Below are 20,511 nucleotides of genomic sequence, written 5' to 3'. Positions count from 1 at the left end.
TAATAATAGTAATAATAAAACTCGTATAAAATAAAATATACAAAAATACACAGGCAGCTCAAAGTAGAACTACAAGTCAAACCTTAAATGTACAAAAGCATGTTAAGATATTAATAAAGCAAGGTTTGCCTGCATGTTTCGTTAGTGCACAAGCTTATAAAGAACGTAGGAATAGATTTCTGAAGGAACTACAGTAGCTGGCTTGTATTAGTCAAAGTAAACGCACAATTTCCATAAAGCAAATCTTTTTTCTTTTACATATGAACCATAGTGGATATGCCTGAGGTATGTCTTTAATGCATAGGATGTTTAAAGAAGGGTTTCCAACCTTTTTGAACCCTTAAAACTAATCCATATCTACTCGTAAACAACTCATTAAAGCAGGATTCATGAGCAATCCAACCACAGTTAGATTTTTCCTTCTCACATCATTTCATTCAAAGGATTTTAAGAGTGCTTAAGAAGTTAATTATATTCAGTCTTTGATGGGAAAAAAAAAAGCAGAAAAATAGTGTTAAATCTGAATAAATAAACACATTTTGTGTAACAGAAATGTAATTTCCTCTTTCACATCTCTTAAATCATCTTCTGACCCTTCTTCTCCACGTTGGGAACCACTGAGCCAACTTGGGAATATCATATTTTGGTTTTTGTTCAGCTCTCTATCGTGGCTCCAGTAGCCCGTCGTGAAAAGAAGGTCTGACGTGTTCCTCGTCTTTGCTTTCTAACCCTTAAAGTTCTGGAAGATTTCTGCAGCGTCCAGCCAGGACCTGAAGCTGGCCAGGCCCCGGTCCCTGATCTGTTTGCGGCCCTTGTCTGTGATCACGTCGCCGTTCTCCTTCACGATCACCAGTTTGGGCACCGCTGTGATCGTGTAACGCTGCTTCAACTCACTGAGGGAGAGACAAAGAAAATACTTTATTACAAACAAACACCTGGGACAACTGCAAACTTCTCCTGCTTTGTGGACAAAATCATCTTGAGCTTCACACAAGAGTAAATAATACACAATAACATATTGCTGACAGGCCATTGTTGCCATCATAATGAGTACTTTTGTGTACTTTTAGCTGGTAACACGTTCACTAAGTAGGACTTTCATTGTGGTATTTCTACTTTTACTAAAGTAAATGATTCCTCAACCACTAAAAATGTGTAAATAACACCATATGAAAACAAAAACAGACGACATGGACTAAATGTAACACGGCACTTGAGACAAACAATATAAAATGAATAAAAATACTGTTTTTTTTTAGGTTCCATTGGTCTGGTTAAACAGACCAATGGAAACAGTTAGTCTGTCCTGCTGTTGACCATAATCCCCGACAGGGTGACCCTTGTAAGCATTTTAGATAAGCTGCAGCAGACTAATGAGCTGTTTAGGCAACACAGTGAAATCCTCAGAACAACATAAAGACAAACAAAGCAAAAGCAATTGCAGCAAAGTGTGGTTTTTGACGTAAAACAAGAGAAGAGTCACGGGAACCATTCACGAACTTCAACTTTTGCGTCAACTTTGCGTCAGATTGTGAAACTCACTGCTTGTACTCGTCCGTCCAGGGCAGAGCCAGCCAGTCTCCGTGCATGTCGTGATAGTATTCAACCATGTCGTCGGTCGACTTGTCGGAGGAGACGAAAACAATCTCAAACTGAGCCGGAGGGTCGTTCTCTTCCACCAGTTCCGTGTAGAAATCGCACAGGATGGGTGTGAAGTCCCGACACGGCGGACACCATCCTGCAGAAAAGTAGATCCCCACCACTTTATTCCTCAGCGCCTCGTTGGGATCCACGAACTCCCCGTCTTTATTCACGAGTGTCCGCCCGGTGAATACCTCCACCATGTCTGCGACAGCCTCAGACACGCGTTAAATCAAAGAGTGTGACAGCTCTCTGTGTCGCTGTAGCTCATTCTTTCCTCGTTTCAACACCTCGGACGTTGGCTCTCCTACGTTCCTGTAATGCTTACCTTTAGGCACACGCTACTTACAGCCAATCCTGTTGTTAAATCACCTGCGGACCAATGAGGACACAAGCGGACCGTGTTGTAGTTCATTAGCCATGTGGGTCTCAGTAGGGGGGGGGGGGGAAAGCTGCATTCAAACGCAGCTCGTATGCTAGTAATTTACAGTTCAGCTGCAGCACGACGTCTCGCAGCGCTTTCAGGCAGCCCAGACAAGCGCATGCGCAGAGCCAATGAACATACCTACTGCTGGAGGGACGTCAACCAAGATTTCACGCTCAATCCTTTTGTTATTTTTTTTAAATTAAATTCTTGAAATTATTATCATTCTTAATCAAGACCTTCTCTGCCTCCTTTTTTCTTCCAACCGGCCTCCTCTTCCTACTTTGCTCTCTTAACTTCCTCCTCATCTTTCTCACATCCTCCCATATGTGGAAGTAAAACAAGAGAGAGGAGGGGATCGAAAGTCTCCCCTTTATCCTTTCTCTCCCCCTTTTTCCTCCTCTTTGATTTCCTTTGTCCTTGATGCTTCCTCCTGCCATTTTCCTTCATCTTCCCTTACTCTTTTCCCACCTCCTTTGATGCTCCTTTAACTTAACTTCCTCTCTCTCCCGTCCTCCTTGTCCGGTTCTCCTTACTTGTCTGTCTTCCCCCTCTCTCAAACTCTTTCTCTGTATCTGGGGTGCAGTTTAAAGTTTGAGTGAAGTTAAACTGTATATTTCTTCACTGGGAAAACAGCAATGTAGAGCAAGTACACTACAATATACACTACAAGATGAATATGCCTAAATACTTGAATAAGTGTATCTTGATTTGGAGGCCAGTGTTTACTTCCACCTTTCCTTGTTTCTATACTGAAGTGGACTGAGGTCATTTGGAAAGAAACCCAGCCAGCCTTTCTCCTCCAGCGTTTCGCTGCCCATTAGTGCAGTCAGCTCCTGTGTTGAAAGACTGAAGGGGACTTTTTTTTCTTCAGGAATTCTTCTTTCCCGAAAAACAATTTCCTCCAACATGACCTCTAATTCCAATTTATCCAATATGCGACGGCTGGTTGAGCAACTGAAGCTCGAGGCCAGTGTGGAGAGAATCAAGGTAAAGACGGGAAAAGAACATAAATCTAAAGAACGGGAGGGTTAAAGGTTTAATGAGCTTTTCTTCATTTGTTTGACTTTGTTTTGTTTACGTGCTTGTATTAGATTCAACACATTACAGTCGCATTTTTTTGCTTTTGTTTTATAAAATGTATTCATTTATCAGCCACCAACTTGTCTTGTGACAGCACAGTCGTCCAACACTGTCTTAAACTATTTGTTTTTGTACTCTTATTCATTCCACACATGCACCTCATACTATGTTACCAATGAAACATTTCAAAATACACTTTCCATACACTTTGATACATTAGAATTGTGACAAATGTCAGATTTAGCTATTTGTAGAAAACAATAAAATAACATCTTACAGAACCTAAATATTTGTACGATGATGATGTCAAAACGTGTGTTTTGTATAAAGTAATTGTAAATAATCTTATTTTACTTATGTCATTTGTATTGTAATGCGATGTTATGTTGCTCTCACTGTTGCTATGATTTCTTTGTTTTATTAATTGCTTACTTCACATGTTGTACAGACACTTGCTTTACTCCTTTTAGCTTTTATCTTCTGTTCAGCTGCCTTTTACACGTTTGTTTTATTGTTGTTTTAAATGATAATTTAACAACTGGCCAAATGTATGGAAACATATGGAAAGCTTTTATAAGGGATTTTAAAGCCTTAATTAATAAATGTATTAATGGTTAATGAATAACTTACGAATGCTTTATAGATAATTTACAATCCTATGAAAACTTTTGTGGTTGGGGGGAAATCCTCCTCAAGCATCAATCCTGCTTTGTCTTTTCAGCTTCATTGGGGAGACCCCTCGTTAGTATACTATCGTTAATAAAAGGTTCTGTGTTTCTCATGTTCTAATAAGCCTACAGCAAATTAACTACACAGCTAGTTAGAAATACAAAGCAAGTTTGATGCTGCAGCATCAAAACATTAGGAAACATGTTCTTAGCATAAAGCATTAGTAAATTATTCATTAGCCATTAAAAAAGCCATTAATTAATAACTATCAATCCTTTATACAGAAATATATCAGTAAGTGGTACCATATAAATCTATTTGTCCCTGATTGTTTCCCCAGGTGTCCCAGGCGGCTGCAGAGCTGCAGCAGTACTGTCTGCAGAACGCAGGCAAAGACGCCCTGCTGGTTGGAGTCCCCACAGGCAGCAACCCCTTCAGAGAGCCACGCTCCTGTGCTGTGGTGTGAAGGTCAGTTTACATGACTTGTAGGTAACATCTTTTTGTAATATGTCGGAATTTGAAATGGGGAATAAAAAGATTTGCACTTTCTTTTGCAGAGGAAGAGGATGTGGACACAACTGTGGCGTCTCACTCACAGAGGAAAAATAATTCCATTTAGTTTGTAACCATTTTTATTCATGTGTTTCATTTTAAGAAAATTATAGATAAGCTTTTACAAATTGTTTTTTAAATAAATGTCTTGTTTTGCTACAGCAATATAATTTGCTTTTTTTTTTTACACATTAAATGGCATTACAGAAACTGCATCTTAGTCTTTATTTAGATAACTTTTGGGAGCTAATGCTGCACGAGTGTGTTCTACCTTTCATACAGCGGACAGTGGCAGAGTCTAAAAGCAATTATCTATGGATTTTACAAAGCGGATGTTTATAGCCGGGCTTTAAATCACGCCTTGGAATCTCTCGGTGGTGTAGCTTCCTGATGTTCAGTCTAAGTTAGGAGCACAGCCAGAGAAAGGAAACTGCGTCTTCCTGTTCAAAACTGCAAAGGCACTCAGCGGAGAGTCACACTTCACTTCACTCTGAAGGTCCAAATTTGAGAGAATTTGGACCTTATTTACGAGCTCAAACCATGATTATATATAAGACACAAATCACTAGAGTGTGGGAATAGGATACTATGAATCACGTTTTATTTATAGATATTTAGTCTTAATGTCTGTTAATATTCTTCATTTGCATATATTCTTTATACAATTCAACATATATTTGTAGATGTTGCCAATTTTCCATGAGCCTAAAAGAGGTCGAGCCAGTCATGAGACAGCTCTCTACTTTGTCATTTCCTTTTCCTCTCGGTACTCTTCTCGGATGAGTCTCAATAGTTTTCCTTAATGCCTCCTTTCCTAACAACCTTTGTTTAAACGTAGCCTACACACCACACTGAGTGCATCACATGTTCCTGCTTTTTAAAAGTTCTCGCATGAGGATGAGCAGAAACAGAACAGGATGCAGAAAATTAACATTGTCTGAGAAACCAGAGAGCAATCTTGAGCTTCACTTTTGCACATCAATTTTGTAAATTTGAACCCTGAATAACATGCAAAATGTTTGAAAGACAAAAGCGTTCCATACCTTCGCTGCACTAGATTCTGTTCTGGAGCTTTAAGTAAATTACCTGAGTGTAAAACTGCATTTTAACACATCAATTGATTCCTTCATAGAAAACTTGTTTTCCACTGCCTATCCTGTTGTTTCTCATGTTTTTTATTCCCCTAAATGAATGGCCTTTTTCTCATATCCACATTAAAATCATTGGAACGCCATGAGAGAGACTGGTTTAATCATAAACTTAGAAACCATAACTTAACACTGAGTACAATTTACTGTTCAAACTAGTTATTTAACTATTAAAGGAAAGTGTCAACTTATGCCATCTGCTGGTCACGCTTCATTTCTCCCAAAACAGCCCCAGCCAGTGGTGGAAGAAGTATTCAGATACTTTACTTCACTAAAAGAAGCAATACAATAATGTAGAAAACCCAATTACAAGTACTTTAACTATTACAAGTTAAAGAATCTTTATCACTGATTTATTGGGAGATCATTTCAAGTATTTTTATGCTATATTATAGTAATGCCTAATATTTTATAAGCTAATCATATGTTTTGTTTGTAAAAATCCAAATTTGTAAAAGTAATTAATAACTACAGCTGTAAAAAAAGCAGCGGAGTAAAAAGTACAATACTTCCTTCTGCAATGTAGTGAAGTATAAAGTAAAAGGGAATGGAAATACTCAAGTAAAGTACAAGTATTAGTTGTAACCATTTGAACTTTCACATTAAACTGTCTATCAGTTGACTCGTACCCTGCAGGAATCAGTCTAGATCAGTTTGGACCAGCAAACTTTGAAAACAGTTCATATGCATGTGCACGTTCCCCCAGAAGACAGCACAATGGAAAATATAAATGGACCCTGAACTGCTCTGCTGTTAAACAGGCTGTTGTTCATTGTCAATGAGCTTTCCTGCCTCCCGCTTCATTATTAAGAAAAGGAAAGCCATGGTATAAAGGTGCAGTTGTCCTTTGAAGAGGAAATAACCTGCATAGCTTCAATGGAGTCATATTCTCCTTTAAAGGTGTGGGCGGGGAGCAGAGTTAGGTTTCAGTGCCACCCCTTTTTTTGAATCCATTCCCACACATACACACACACACACACACACACACACACACACACGGTAGTGCAGTCCACTCACAGTCCAGACAGATACTTTGGGCTGTGTGTGTGCTCTGGTTATAGCCTCAAGCTTTCCTGTATGACTATGAGCCTAACTGCCATCAATGAAGGACCACAATACGAAACAGCACTGGGGAACTTCCACCGCTTGTCCACACCTTTTTCAAAGGTCATCGACCTCTGAGGAAGGATTAATCCAGCTTCATCTCTATTTGTCAATGACACTGAACTTTCATGTTCCGCACGAGCGCTTTTATCAAGTGAGGAGATGGCGAAGGTGTACAGACTCTATGCAGTGATAGTAACAGGTAAGATCGACTGTTCTTTCATCATGTTCACTTTCTCTACTTGTTGGTTGTAAACACAGGACTGGCAGACCGACATTTACATATAATTGTTATTTTTTACGTGTGCCTCTAGTGATAATGTTCTTCTCAAGGGACATACGGCATTGTATGAGTTTTGATCTTATCTTGATCTTATTTTGACCTTTTCATCATCCATGTGTCTTCAAAGTAATGCAGCTTTAAATACAGTGCTCTTCCCATGAGCTATATTTGTACAGTAGACTTCAGTGTTGGTTAATGATTGAATAAATACACCAGCAATAGTTTGCCTGTGATTAGTAGTCATTGTCAAAACAGTCGTCCCCAACGTGGAATTAAATATGACATTACAATATCCTCATATATGTATAGAGCTACCGAGTCTGTGGTAGACTTTATGTCTGCTCGAAGAGTGGCCAGGCCAGTTTATATGCTTTTTGTTTAGAGCAGTGAAAGTGTGTGCGTGTGTGAGAGAGAGTATGTGTGTGTGCGTGTCTGTGTGTGTGTCTGTGTGAGAGAGAGAGACAAAAGTGGGCGTGAACGAGAGAAATCTCCAACCCTAAAAGGCTGTCATTGTGACTCAGTAGCTATTCTTTAATAACTCTGATTGTGATCATGGGTTTCTCCCCGTCATCTCTTCTGTAAATCCTATTATTTATGTGCAATGTGATCACAAATTGGTTAAAATTTGTTTCCACAATTGTGCATGTGCATGTATTTGTTTGTTGTGATTGTGTAGCCTATGTGTGTGTGTGTGTGTGTGTGATCAGCTTTTTGTTTGTGTTTCTGGCTGCAGCTCTGGCCTTATGCAAATACTCCCTGGCAGAATGGAATGCCACCGACGAGTCTGCCAATCGAACTGAGTCCCTCTGTCATCATCATGGCAACGGAGACAATTGCACAGGTAGATATAGACAGGTGGAGAGGGGGAGGGGAGCAGGGCCGTGTCATAAATGATTGCTTTGAGGTTTTAAGGTGGATGTTTCATTGCAAGATGGGCAAAGCACAGATACACAAACACGCATTTAAACACTTAAAAGGGGGAAAAATAAGAGGAATAATTAAACTGTCTGTTAGCAAATTCTCCTCTGCAGAGGCACTGACTCCAAGTATTCATTCCAATTTCAACAAATTGGTCTTGTAATTCAGTTTTTTTGTCTTTGTTTGCCTTTTGGTAAAAACAATAAAATGTTTGTTACAAGTGAACAAATGATTTAGGAGCTGCTTTATCAAAACAATAATATAAAAAGGTTAGTTCAACATCTTGAGACATGTGCTTCCTTGCTTTCTTTAAGATTGATACCACTCGCATGTCTGTATGCTAAGTATGAACAGCGGGTTAACTTCACAATAAGACAACTCATCCCTCAATCCTCTTCTAAAGCCACAGCTTGTTATTTTTGGAGTAGTATAGATTTTGTAATGATGAAACAAATTAAATATAACTATCACGATCAGGCTTTGCCTTGTGTGTTCTGTGTCTTTGTTTAGCTTCAGCCTAACTCCCTTCACCTGCCGCCAATCAAGCACTCTACCTGTCAGCCACTCCCTCAGCGCCAGTCTAACTCAGCCACTCCCTCAGCACCAGTCCAACTCCCTTTACCTGTCCCTGATCAGTAATCAAGCTCTTCCTCATCAGCACTACTCTCCTCACCTGTTCAAGTCACCTTATGAACCCCTGTCTCTCAGTCACTCACTGCCAGGTCATTGTTTGTGTTGTACCCGCCTGTTTGTCTTGTCCTGCTCCCGGTTTCCCACGTCTGCCTGCCCTGCCTCGTCCTGCTGGATTTGCCCCCTCGTCACTTGTCTCGTCCTTGGATTCCCTGTGTGCCTTCGTATTTCATTAAAACCCTTTATCTCACTGCATCTGGCTATCTGCGCTTGAGTCCTCACCATGCCCCGTGACAATAATGTGTTAGTTTGTTATTTTAGGTGCTGGTGGACATTTTTATTTGTTAGGCTAGCTGTTCTCCCGTTAAGAAAAGCTAAACTAATCAAGTTCTGCTGGCTTTAGCTTCATATTTAACGAATGTCTCACCAAAACGCAAATAAACACGTATTCCAAACTATTCCTGTGAACTTTGTAACTGGATATTTTCCTTTTCAACAATGAGGCCATGGCAGCAAGCCTCATCTCCTGTTTCAGCAAACAACTGGAGCGCTGTCATTGATGAGAGAGCCCGAACAGCAGTATTCGTTTACAAGCTTGCAAAGATAGCGGCAGCTTGTAGCATAAGAAGCACTATGTGTAATGTCGGGGTCAGAAGTTCAGCATTATGGCCTATACTAGTAGCTGTGTTAGGGTGTGTTTTATGGAGCAAGTTAGAGAGAAGAGATAGACAGAGAATGGATATTGATGTGTAACTGTATCCCACCTCAGCATGTGTTTCACTTAGTGAGGAATTGTAATAATTGAGACACATGGTTAATGAGAATTTGACGACACTAGGCCTTTCCCGGCAATGATTCACCAGGACTTCTCTCAGGATCGTATTGCAAACAGTCTATTTATACCATTAAGCCATGCCAGAAATGAGGGTGTGAAAAGAAGCAAGCTGACAGAACATGACACACCTACAGAAATAGTTTGACATTTAAGCTTAACTATTCCTTTCACAAGTCATACTTTTTTAGTTGATTAGTTTATATGCAGATGATGGAATGTTGTTAGACTGAATTGTCTGAACACAATCATTCTGAAACTAATTGTAAATGTTGTGATTTCATTTCTCCAGCTGGCACAATAGATACAGAGCAGTGGACCGGCCACTTTTCAAAATGTCCCGAGGAGCTAACAACCTACTGCATCCACGGGGAGTGTCGTTACGTTGAAGAACAGAAGGCACCGTCATGCAGGTGAGAGATGTCTGCTGGAGATAATGGCGATCAAGAAAAGTGTAACGGGAAAGAGAAATTGAAAGTCACTAGAGTTATAACAGAACAGATGAAAGAGGCAGTAGCGTTGTTTTATTGTCTGTTACATAAAATAAATTAAAGTATTTTTTTTCCCCTTTATTTGTGTCAGGTGTCAGCAGGGTTACATTGGCTCAAGGTGTGAATATCTGGACCTAGACTGGCGGATAGGAGAGAAACGACAAATCATAATTGCCTGCATCATCGCAGGGCTCGTTTTCCTCATTCTCGTCATTGTATTCATCACCTTTTGTTCACAGTAAGCTTTTGTGCTTTTGCGACAGAAAAAAAATGTGATTTACTAATGTACACAATGTACTAAAAGGAATAGTTTGACATTTTTGGGAAATGTGCTTATTCGCTGTCTTGATGAGAGTTAGATGACAAATATTAATACCGCACTCTTTCCTGTCAAAGATGTAGCCAGAGCCAGGAGACGGTTAGCTTAGCTCAGCATAAAGACTGGAAACAGAGGTAAACAGTTTGATTGCTATGTCCAAAGTTAATAAAAATCTACATACCACCACCTCTAAAAACACAACACTCTCCTTAGTTTTTGTTTCTGAACAAAAAAAAGCAATTTTTGGGCAAATGGGTCTAAATCAGTGGCGGGCCGTGCATTTTATACCTGGGCCTTCACAGCTGGGCCTTCACGGTATCAAATTCAAAATGCCTTTCTTTGTTGAATTTGTGAACGAGACTATAGGTGTCATAGTTGGCAAAATTGACCCAAAATCCAAAAGTTAATTGATATAAACTGATTGTAAAATTGGTTTTCTTGATAACATAATCTTTGGCTTTCATCCTTCGTTAGCAGCGCACATCACAGAATGTTAAGCTAGGTGACTGGATGTTTGTTGCCAAAATGCACATCGGAATTTGTAGTTAACCTTTCCCTCAAGATTTTAGGCTTCGACTTTTTATCAAAGAACAGATATTTGTTAGTCTTTTATCAAATTATTATTCAATCAGGTTTTTATATTTTGGTTTTATATGTTTTTATGTATTAAAAAAACTAGATGTAACATTCTAATTAGTGAGCTTTCGAGGTGCTGGCAGGTGAATTTTCTTACCTTTGAACAGAGCCGGGCTAGCTGTTTCCCCCTATTTTCAGTCTTAATGCTAAGCTAAGCTAACCAGCTGCTGGCTCCAGCTTTATATTTAGTGCACAGATATGTGAGTGGTATCAATCTTCTCATCTAACTCTCGGCAAGAAAGTGAATAAGCATATTTTCCAGTGTTGTTGACCTGTTCATTTAAAACAGAACCATGATTATTGAACAGCTTTTGCCATTACTGCTGCGTATAAATGAGGTCTCTGTCAGTTGCAGGTGCAGATTATGTTGGCGGAGGGGAAGACGGAGGGAAGAACCAAGGAACGGGACAGAGAAGCTCCCCATGATGGACACCAGCACGACACACACGACCTTAACGGCAGACTCCGCAGAGCCACCACATACCAACACTGTATGAGAAGTGTGCGCGACCACAAGTCTGGGAATTGTTTAGACAATGAGGGATTTTGTCCTTCATGTGACAGCTGCTGCCTTTTGTCTCACAGTGACGGCAGCGTGCCATAGGAGGTCCCTCCTATGTGCAGGACAGGACTGAATCCTGCACAATGGAGAAGGGACATTTGTGGATAAAGGCTGTGTTAGATCCAGCTGGAGAACAGGAGTCTGCACCCTCCTCTTAAATGGCAGCCTTGTCTGGATATTTGATGAAGCTTCAGAACAAAAGAAGACGATAAACACAAGTTGGAGGCGAGTGTTGAGCTGGACGTTTTTTTCCCGATGCTGTGCAGCAACAGCCGCTTGTAGCTGCTGACTGCATAGCGCTCAATCAGTTGTTGCTATGTCGAAAAAAGCTGTGGCACCAACTGGCAGCCGGCAATAACAGGTGATCAGAATATTCGTTTGCGTGGGAGACACTTCGACTGAAAAAAGAGAGGAATGGGACTGTGTAAGGACACTCCACTGTCACATACATAGACCATTTAATGTATAGAAATGTGCAATATTACAAGTCCCAGCAGCTACAGAATACTGTTTCAGTATGCTGTATCTATGTGTCATGTTGTTTCTACTTAGTTTAATGCTAGTAAACTGGTAAACTATTGATCTAAATCACAAACATCATTATTTATTCCTCTATCCACAACGCCTCCATGTGAACCCACACAGAATATTGTTACTCATCAACATTAGCAATGCAAGCAGAGCCTTCCGTGTACTACAAGGTTGCAGTTCTGGACTCCCGGGTTGGAGGAGGACAAGGAGAACTTGTGCTGGAGGCTTTTTTGAACTGTATATTTGGAGCCGAGCAGCCTCCGAGCTACAGCAGCAGAACAGCCGAGCCTGTGTGTGTAGGCTCAACTGAGGTGAAAGTGCTCCACTGTATGAGACACTTTCCAAACTGTCAGCCTTTCACAGGGTTGTTTTAACCGTGTATATGTACAGTATGTGTATCAATTGCATCTAAATGTAGAAGGAAGAGGGCAGAGTCAGTGAAGTCTGCTCCCGCTATCTATATGCCACCTATCAATAAATATGTTGACTGTATATGTGCTGTCCATTTAAATAATTTGTCCGGAAAAAGATCAACATAAAACACTTAAACTCCAGTGCAATGAGACCCACATTACATAGTGTTTCTAACTCAAGGCTACATGGCAATTTCTAAGAAACGTTACTCAGTCTGCAGACTGTTTTCATCTCATCACAGACCCATGAGCTCAAGTTCAGAAGACCACCACAGACTCATACTTCGTCACATGAACTACTGACAACCTTGTTCTAGTGTCAAATTTTTAAACTGCAGTATTTGCAAAATTATAATTTAAACAAATGAGCAAGACATGCTGAGATGAAGTGACGATTAGGCTCCCTCTCACGTGATGATACTTTGGTTACAGTTGTTGTGTTGCTATGGTGCTGTACAACCAGCTAGTGTCGGAGGAGCCAACACATTCCAGTGTGAGGGTGTGAACATTATGCAGTATCGTCCTGTTAATTATTGTGACTGATTCCCTATTGGTACAAGGGAATTATCTTCTATCTGACTTTGTCCTTGGTTCTACTCTTTCAAATGTATCTTATTCAATACGGGAAGATGTGAATGCATGAGACAATGGTTTCAGTGTTGGGTTAGCTGCATTTATATTTCCCGAGTCTCTTTCAAAAACCTCATTAAGTATTGTTTTGGTCGCTGCTGGAATTGAATCCTGGCTCTATGTGTTTGTTTAGTGCTTCAACCTTATTTAATTTTACAGAAGCTAAGACCTGACTGATGTGTGCTTGGCTTCTGCTGTCGTGAATTGCTTTGCCTCAAAATGCCTGAAAGAGTCAGCTCATTTCAAAATATTTGCCAAGGCAACAACGACACGAAGTATGAGGAGAATGGATTAAAATGCACCGAATACACTGAAAACACCTCGAAGAAGTTATATATCCTTTTTCTCACAACTGGGAAACAAAAGCCTACAGCTTTGTACTGAAGGACATCTATTCTCTGCTCTGTTTACAATACAGGTGTCAGGATCTTTGACCTAATTCCAGGTGGCCTGTGTGCCGGCTGTCTTCAAAAGAGTGACAGCTGAGGAATGCCGGAGTTTCTATATGAGGGGTGTGTCTGAAGGCTTATAAGAAAAACAGATACCAGCCAGACTGATGTAGATGTTTGATTTGAAGCTGAGACATAGTAAAAAAAAAAAAACTTTCATAAACTCACTGTGTGTGTATATGCGCTGTATCAAATCAATACGTGAATATGTGTGCAGTTTTTGTAGTTTGCATGAGTAACACTGGAGGTCAGCAGAACACCTATCACAACTTCTAAAATGCTGAACACAGACAAAAACGTAACATTATGAGTTATTTCTAATGTATGCTTAATACTATAACATATTTAATTTTTTACTCCATTTATCTAACAACTATAGGTTCTAAATACTTTGCTGATTAAAGGTTTCAGGAACCTAAAATGAGCACATCATTTATGACACAGTAAATCTGAGTTACTTAATTAAACTGCTAATTCCATCTCAACCAGATATGACATTAAAACATCTGCTATTTTAATTGCATGGCCAGGACTATAATTTAACATTATGAGTGCCAAAAGTAGCATGAAAATCGTATAATCAGATTCATGTGAACCAAATCAATTTTCTAGTAAAGGGACATTTTAGTCAGAGATTTTAGGAGGCTGCGGGTAAACACAACAGTGTCATTAGCTGTCAAGATGTCCACAAGAGGGATGATCGGGAAACCATTAGTGTGATGGCGCATAGGTGTGATGAAAACGGATTACAGTGGAGATTTATTTTTTCCTGTCACAGACATAAATGTTTCGCCGTTTGTGCTGCAGAGGGACTTGCCGCAAGCTCAAAGGGTAAATGTTTAGTGAAGGATTACATGGTTCAGATGTTGTTTTTCGTTTTGATTTCCACAAGTAGAAAATGCATCAGGGGGCCAAACACATCAATGTGGACGGAGTTCACGCCCCGCTGACTTGATAAAACTATAACGCATTATGAATAAGTGCCTAATCTAATGCATCACTTTGAAATCATATTCTTTCATCTATGGGTTTGATGTGCAACTGGTGAAAAGGGCAAAATGTCAAATGATATACATACTGTATTTGTAACACATAAAGAGGTGCAAATATAATTTGCCTCATGTTGTATTCATGTATTAAGCAGTATGTTCAAACTGAATCTAATCAATTTTTGAGAGCATGAAAGGGAAAGTTAGATTACATCATAACGTTCAGATTTACTGTCGTCCATCTTTACTCTCTTATGCCGTGTTCACACCAAACGGCGTTTGGTGTGAATGCACCATGAGGCTATTTGGCGCGGTGAGTTTGCTCCAAGCTATCTTAGCTTTTAGTCTGATAAATAAACAATATAAACTCTCATGTCAACAAAGGAAATATTTTTAGACCTAAACAGAAAAATTAAAACGTAAACCTTCTGAATTCAAGTTTCTCTTTTACACCACAAGACAGGCTTAAGTGCTTTGTTAACTTATGATAAAACAGACTTCAGTCTAACTAAATAGACACAAAATAAAACTCATCAAATATGTCTTCATGAGTATTTTTACTGTTCTTTTAGTCAGCAGCTCTGATTTTTTGGGAATAAATCCTTAGGTCACAGAGTAAGATGTGTTTTTTGTGTTAGTCAAACCTGTGAAACGTCTCTCTAAATACAGTAATTAGCTCTCCAATACATCCCAAAACTGGCAGAAATGGGGACTTTAACACAGAGTGTATGTCAAAATGGTCAAAGAAATGTTTTTCTCCTTGGTTACAATCTTGCTTGCGCGAGCAGAGATATTCTTTGCGGAGTGATGTGAAAACGCTCAATAATAATATGCGTGCACAATGCCTGCACTGTCTACTGGCGCTCATGCTTCACCCAGTCGCTTTCTCAAGGGTGGAGAGCTGATACGCGCATGAGAAAAATTGGTGAGCATTACTGATGAAAATCGTTGTCACCTGTCAGGAATACACAGCAGTTATTTTATTTCGATTCACAGAAAACCTGCACCTTTTTTCACCTTATTTGTATTAATAACCTGAAATCCACGAGGATTCGGAGGCATGCCTTTAGGAAACATCCTCGGGGATTAAAGTTAAACATGTCAGTAGACACTAACTACGAAACCTCAGCAGGGATAGTCTATGCCGCAAACACCAACCTCAGTTGCATTTTCAACACGACCAACAGCTCAGACAGTGACTTCTTCCACCTGTCAGACTTCAACAAGACAGATTTGGTGGGAGATGGCGCGGCTGTTGTGAGGATTATAATCTCTGTCATTTACTCGCTGGTGTGCGCGCTGGGTTTGGTTGGAAACGTACTGGTTCTGTACCTGATGAAGTCTAAACATGTGTGGAAAAAATCCTCCATCAACCTTTTCGTAACTTGTTTGGCGCTGACGGACTTCCAGTTCGTGCTGACTCTGCCGTTCTGGGCGGTGGAAAACGTGCTGGACTTTACGTGGATTTTCGGCAAGGCGATGTGCAAGATAGTCTCCTATGTGACGGCTATGAACATGTACGCCAGCGTGTTTTTCCTCACCGCTATGAGCGTGACGAGGTACTGGTCGCTCGCCTCTGCGCTCAAGGGCAGGCGGCGGCGGCCACACTGCTTCCCTGCGCGGTGCATCACTGTTTTCATCTGGATCGCCGCTGTCTCCGCCGCGCTCCCGCACGCGGTTTTCTCCACGACCGTGAGCGTTTCCAGTGAGGACTTGTGCCTTGTCAAATTCCCGGAAACCAACGGAAACGCGCAGTTTTGGCTGGGACTGTATCACTCTCAGAAAGTGCTGCTGGGTTTCGTGTTGCCGCTGGGCATCATCTCAGCCTGCTACCTGCTCCTTTTACGCTCCATCACCTCCAAAAACATCAACAGCTCGAGCGCCAAGCGACGCGCGAAGGTCACCAAGTCTGTAACCATAGTGGTCTTATCCTTTTTCCTCTGCTGGCTGCCCAACCAGGCGCTGACAGCCTGGGGCATCCTCATTAAACTCAACGTGGTTCACTTCAGTTATGAATACTACACCACGCAGGTGTACGTGTTCCCCGTGTCCGTGTGCCTGGCGCACTCCAACAGCTGCCTGAACCCGATTCTGTACTGCCTGATGAGGCGGGAGTTCAGAAAAGCGCTGAAAAAACTTTTCTGGCAGATGACTTCGCCGACAATAAAGCCGATCACGGCCACAACAAAGCCAGCGATGGACGATCAAGAGCCAGTCATGGTCCCCGTCAGCGCGCCCGAGGAGCCCGCTGTTGTGTTCTATCCTCCGGGGGCTGTTATGTACAATGACCGGCGAGATCTGCCTCAAAACAGCACGTAGGCCTGTAACTTAAAGTGCCACATGGACAATTATTTTTTTCGTCTTTGATTGTTATTTATATGTTTATTGCTGCTCCAGGAAAGCCGGAGTTCAAGTTGGATCTGCGTCTAAAAAAGGCGAGAAAAGATCAGCAAATGTCATATATGACCACATCTCAGTTGTTCACATGCATTTTTTTCTGTTATTCACAATCATTTATTTTGTGCTAAGAAGACAAACAGTATTTTGAATGTGCCAAGTCAGTCCAAAAATGTAAAAAATAAATAAATAATGTGCAAGTAAAGTACATCTACAATATGTGAGACAGTTGCTGTCCCTTGTATTTGTTCAACACTCTTGTCAATGAGGATGAACAATGATGCACAGGTTTTAAATGTGGGGGAAAGGGAGAGCACTGGTATCTGATGAATTGGTGTGCACTTCATGGAGAGAAAAAGTTGGACTGATGCATATAAATAGGGTATGAGACCTACATTTATATGAACATCTCTGCATATAGTCTTGAGAGGTATATGTGGTCTCATTGCTGTGTCACGGGGTGTGGTGGGGGACTCAAAGGCAGACCAGACCAGAGTGAAGCAGGTATTTAATGAAATGTGAAAACAGAACCGAAAACGTGCAGGAACATAACAGGGAATCCACGGACGAGACAAGAGACGAGGGGGGAAATCCAGGACGAGGCAGGCAGGCAGACGGGGAAAACCGGGAACAGGACGAGCCAAACGGCCGGGTAGACATGAAAATGATCTGGCAGTGAGTGCGTGTGTGATTTATTTAGGATAAATAAACCAGAACAACTTCAGTATCAACTTATTATTTTTTCACTTATTTTAAAAGTAAGGACAGTCAGATATGGATGCCTGGTTGATTTGACCTTTACAGTCAGATATTACATGCACAGTTTGCTTCTGAAAGTTCAGTCATCCTGGATAGATGGAAGTTATTTTAATTGGGGCCCAGATTTAATAGAAAGGGCGGGATTCAATTAAGGTCTGGATTCAGTAGTCTTATTTAAATAAATAATCTAATGAAACTAATTTGGTTGATTTCCCCACAACCATTTCTCCTGCTGCTGACTATGGTTTGTGTGTGTGTGTGTGTGTGTGCGTGTGTGTGCGTGTGTGTGTGTGTGCATATATCTGACAGCGATAAGACTGCAGGAGTCTGGCAAACGCACACATTACAATCAACATCCTGAGACAATTACCAAACTATTTTTCAATTAAGCAGCTAAGCAAAGGGTATCATTGCGTGTTCATACGCCCATGCAAATCTAGTGTAATTATAAGTAATTGTCAAGTTGCATTGGTACATCAGAATGATTAAATCACGATCCCACACACGCAAATCAGTTTACTCTCACACAGTAAGCATTTCATCTGTTTGTAAAATCCCCTTTGAGGGGAAGAAAATTACATGAATCAAATATAATTTATGTAATAATATCTAATATCTCAATTGATCTCCCAGGGAGCTGGAGAGCCTTTGATGTGTTTTGGATGTCTAGGAAAGTGTTTTTGTTGTGCACCACAAATTTTTTTTTCAATCAATTATCTTTGATTACTTTCTTGAAAATTCTTTCTCCCTCATTGAAAAACGAGTGGCTCAGGAGATAGAGCAGGTTGTCTGTTCAATCCCCGGCCCCTCCTGTCCACATGTGGATGTCCTTGAGCAAGACAATGAACCCCAAGTTGCTCCCTATGGGCAGGCAAGCGACCTTGCATGGCAGTTCCACCATTAATGGTGTATGAATGAGAGGAAAATTGTTAAGCTTTTTAGTTTTGTCCAGTAAGGTAGAAACGCGCTTTAAAAATGCAGTCCATTTTCCATTTGAAAATAGATTTGAAAGGGCCTGAGACACAGCCATAAACACCTAAAACCTGTGAAATGTTGGCAGAAATAATAATGGTGGCGTCAGACGCAGCACCTTTCTTCTGTCGATGTTGATGTATTATAATAAGTGGATAACAAGAGAAGAAGAAGTATGACAAGCTTCGACAACTGAGCCTCTTTACAAAGCCTGGGGGGTAGAAACAGAAATAATAAGGAGAACAGAGGGAGAACTTGTTTTTAACCATGGTATATGGTAAATGGACTGTATTACAGCGCTTTTCTAGGCTTCCTACCACTCAAAGCACTTTTACACATGTCACCCATACACACCCATTCATACACTAATGGCAGTGCTGCAAGGTGCCACCTGCCCATCAGGACTGTCGAAATGTCATACCCATTCATACACCGCAGGCACAGCCTACGGGAGCAATTTTGTGTCTTGCCCAAGGACACATCGGTATGGACTAGCGGAGCCAATGATCGAACTGCCGATCGTCTGATTGAAGGACGACCCACTCTACCAGACTGTGACTGTGCCACAGACGCCCCCAATTTGTCGCCCCCGAACCTAAAATCCAGTGAAAAAAGTGAAATAGCTGACAAACTAGCCAGACATGTTTTCAGACGTATAAAAGTGCTCTGCTTTGAAGAATAATGGGTTTCTGATATGTTTTCCCTCGCAAAAAAAGTTTGACTACCTTGTTAGAAATCTTTAAAAAAAGAAATCTCTTTCTACTTTATTGAAAAAGGAATATGCATAATATTATGATGTACAATATGTTTCACTGCCAGTGTTGGAAGTACCCAGGTCCTTGATTTAAAGATGCTCAATATGGAATTTAGAGCAGGCAGCCTCCGGTGATGAAAAATGAAGCCAACACGCAATTGCCAAAAACTGCAGTTCTTCAAATGGGGACTTGAGGCTGGCTCCAAAAGTGAGTCACAACCCACAGACCTCCATGATAAAATGCTTAACTTTGAAACAAAAATAAACATGTCGACATCCTGGTGCAAAAAAATAGTTTGGTCTCTGCAGTTCGTTACAACTGTCAACGTATCCTCATTCAACGGTTTGTAGGATATCTTACAAAAAGTAACTCCTCATTTGTGCGTTTTCCTACGAAAGCCAGCTACTGCTCATTATTATTATTAGTCACGTTAATACTATTAACAATAATATTACTGCTTTTATTATCATTGTTCTACTATCACTGCTGCTGTTATTTTTAATAGTCGCAATTTTCCCGTCATTATTCTGCTTAATACTCTCATTATATGAATGATTTATGTCATAAGCATTGAATTGTGTTGTTCATTCTGTGCACATTTCCCTGTGCCGATGTGAGGGTCCCAAGACAGAGGATGTCTTATGTGTACAGATTGTAAAGCGCTCTGAGGCAAATTTGGGATTTGTTTGAAATTTTGGGCTATACAAAATAAATTCAATTGAATCAGTCTTTTCAACATAACCTTCCATCTTCACAGAATACAACTTATGCTCAGGCAACAAAACTACTCAGTTAGGTTTAGGAAAAGATCGTCGTTTGCATTAACATAACTACGGAAGGGCTGTTACTGAAAACAGCTACGTGAGAAATTTTCAACTTTGACTTCCATTTCACATAAGGAACGGGGATATCCCGTGGGTTAGGGGTAGAAGAAAAGTCAAGGAAGGCATCAATCTTCTCATCTAACTCTCAGCAAGACGGCAAATAAGCGTGTGTTGTTTCTGTTTTTAGGTTTACTTTGTTACATCTGCCTCTTCGGACTACAGATGAAAAATAGCCTCTTGGCTAACTCTGGCACATTTACAGCAATGTTTTTATGAATGTGCAATGTCCCTTATCAAATAAACCAATAAATAAATATTAACTATCTGGCCTCCTGTGCCACAACATACTGGAAAAACACCCATTTCTGTGCCACCTCAAGGTGAAAACTGTCCCATTAGTCAAATTAATGGAATCACAAGAATCAAAGACATGTTGACGATATAATATAGAATCTGTATTTATTAAAACAATACCATTAAATACTTTTACATAAGCAGAA

At 40.5% G+C, this 20,511-nt stretch overlaps 4 protein-coding genes across 5 annotated transcripts; 3 read left to right on the top strand and 1 right to left on the bottom strand.

Moving 5' to 3' along the window:
* Positions 1-7: 7 nt before the first annotated feature.
* Positions 8-2,066, bottom strand: nxnl2 (nucleoredoxin like 2). Its single transcript, XM_031860262.1, has 2 exons — positions 1,543-2,066; positions 8-893 (listed from the first exon to the last, which is right to left on the bottom strand). Exons 1-2 carry the CDS (start codon positions 1,842-1,844, stop codon positions 725-727), a joined length of 471 nt encoding a protein of 156 aa, XP_031716122.1. The 5' UTR covers positions 1,845-2,066; the 3' UTR covers positions 8-724.
* A 764-nt stretch (positions 2,067-2,830) lies between these two features.
* Positions 2,831-4,488, top strand: gng10 (guanine nucleotide binding protein (G protein), gamma 10). Its single transcript, XM_031860273.1, has 3 exons — positions 2,831-3,055; positions 4,158-4,285; positions 4,375-4,488. The coding sequence occupies exons 1-2, from the start codon at positions 2,975-2,977 to the stop codon at positions 4,281-4,283; spliced, it is 207 nt and encodes a 68-aa protein (XP_031716133.1). The 5' UTR covers positions 2,831-2,974; the 3' UTR covers positions 4,284-4,285; positions 4,375-4,488.
* A 2,000-nt stretch (positions 4,489-6,488) lies between these two features.
* On the top strand, positions 6,489-12,315 carry btc (betacellulin, epidermal growth factor family member). 2 transcript variants are annotated; one of them, XM_031859852.1, is made up of 5 exons: positions 6,489-6,823; positions 7,638-7,745; positions 9,577-9,697; positions 9,867-10,013; positions 11,080-12,315. In XM_031859852.1, exons 1-5 carry the CDS (start codon positions 6,784-6,786, stop codon positions 11,225-11,227), a joined length of 564 nt encoding a protein of 187 aa, XP_031715712.1. In that variant the 5' UTR covers positions 6,489-6,783; the 3' UTR covers positions 11,228-12,315. The 2 variants fall into 2 exon arrangements, with proteins under 2 accessions (XP_031715712.1, XP_031715713.1); XM_031859853.1 differs by lacking the exon at positions 7,638-7,745.
* A 2,941-nt stretch (positions 12,316-15,256) lies between these two features.
* Positions 15,257-16,834, top strand: rxfp3 (relaxin family peptide receptor 3). Its single transcript, XM_031860340.1, has one exon. It carries the CDS (start codon positions 15,403-15,405, stop codon positions 16,621-16,623), a length of 1,221 nt encoding a protein of 406 aa, XP_031716200.1. The 5' UTR covers positions 15,257-15,402; the 3' UTR covers positions 16,624-16,834.
* Positions 16,835-20,511: the final 3,677 nt, after the last annotated feature.

The sequence above is a fragment of the Anarrhichthys ocellatus genome, unplaced genomic scaffold, assembly GCF_004355925.1.
Source record: "Anarrhichthys ocellatus isolate YVR2014 unplaced genomic scaffold, GSC_Weel_1.0 scaffold23, whole genome shotgun sequence".
Classification (NCBI taxonomy): domain Eukaryota; kingdom Metazoa; phylum Chordata; class Actinopteri; order Perciformes; family Anarhichadidae; genus Anarrhichthys; species Anarrhichthys ocellatus.
The sequence above is the reverse complement of the archived record's forward strand: the minus strand, read 5'-3'. Positions and strand labels throughout refer to the sequence as shown.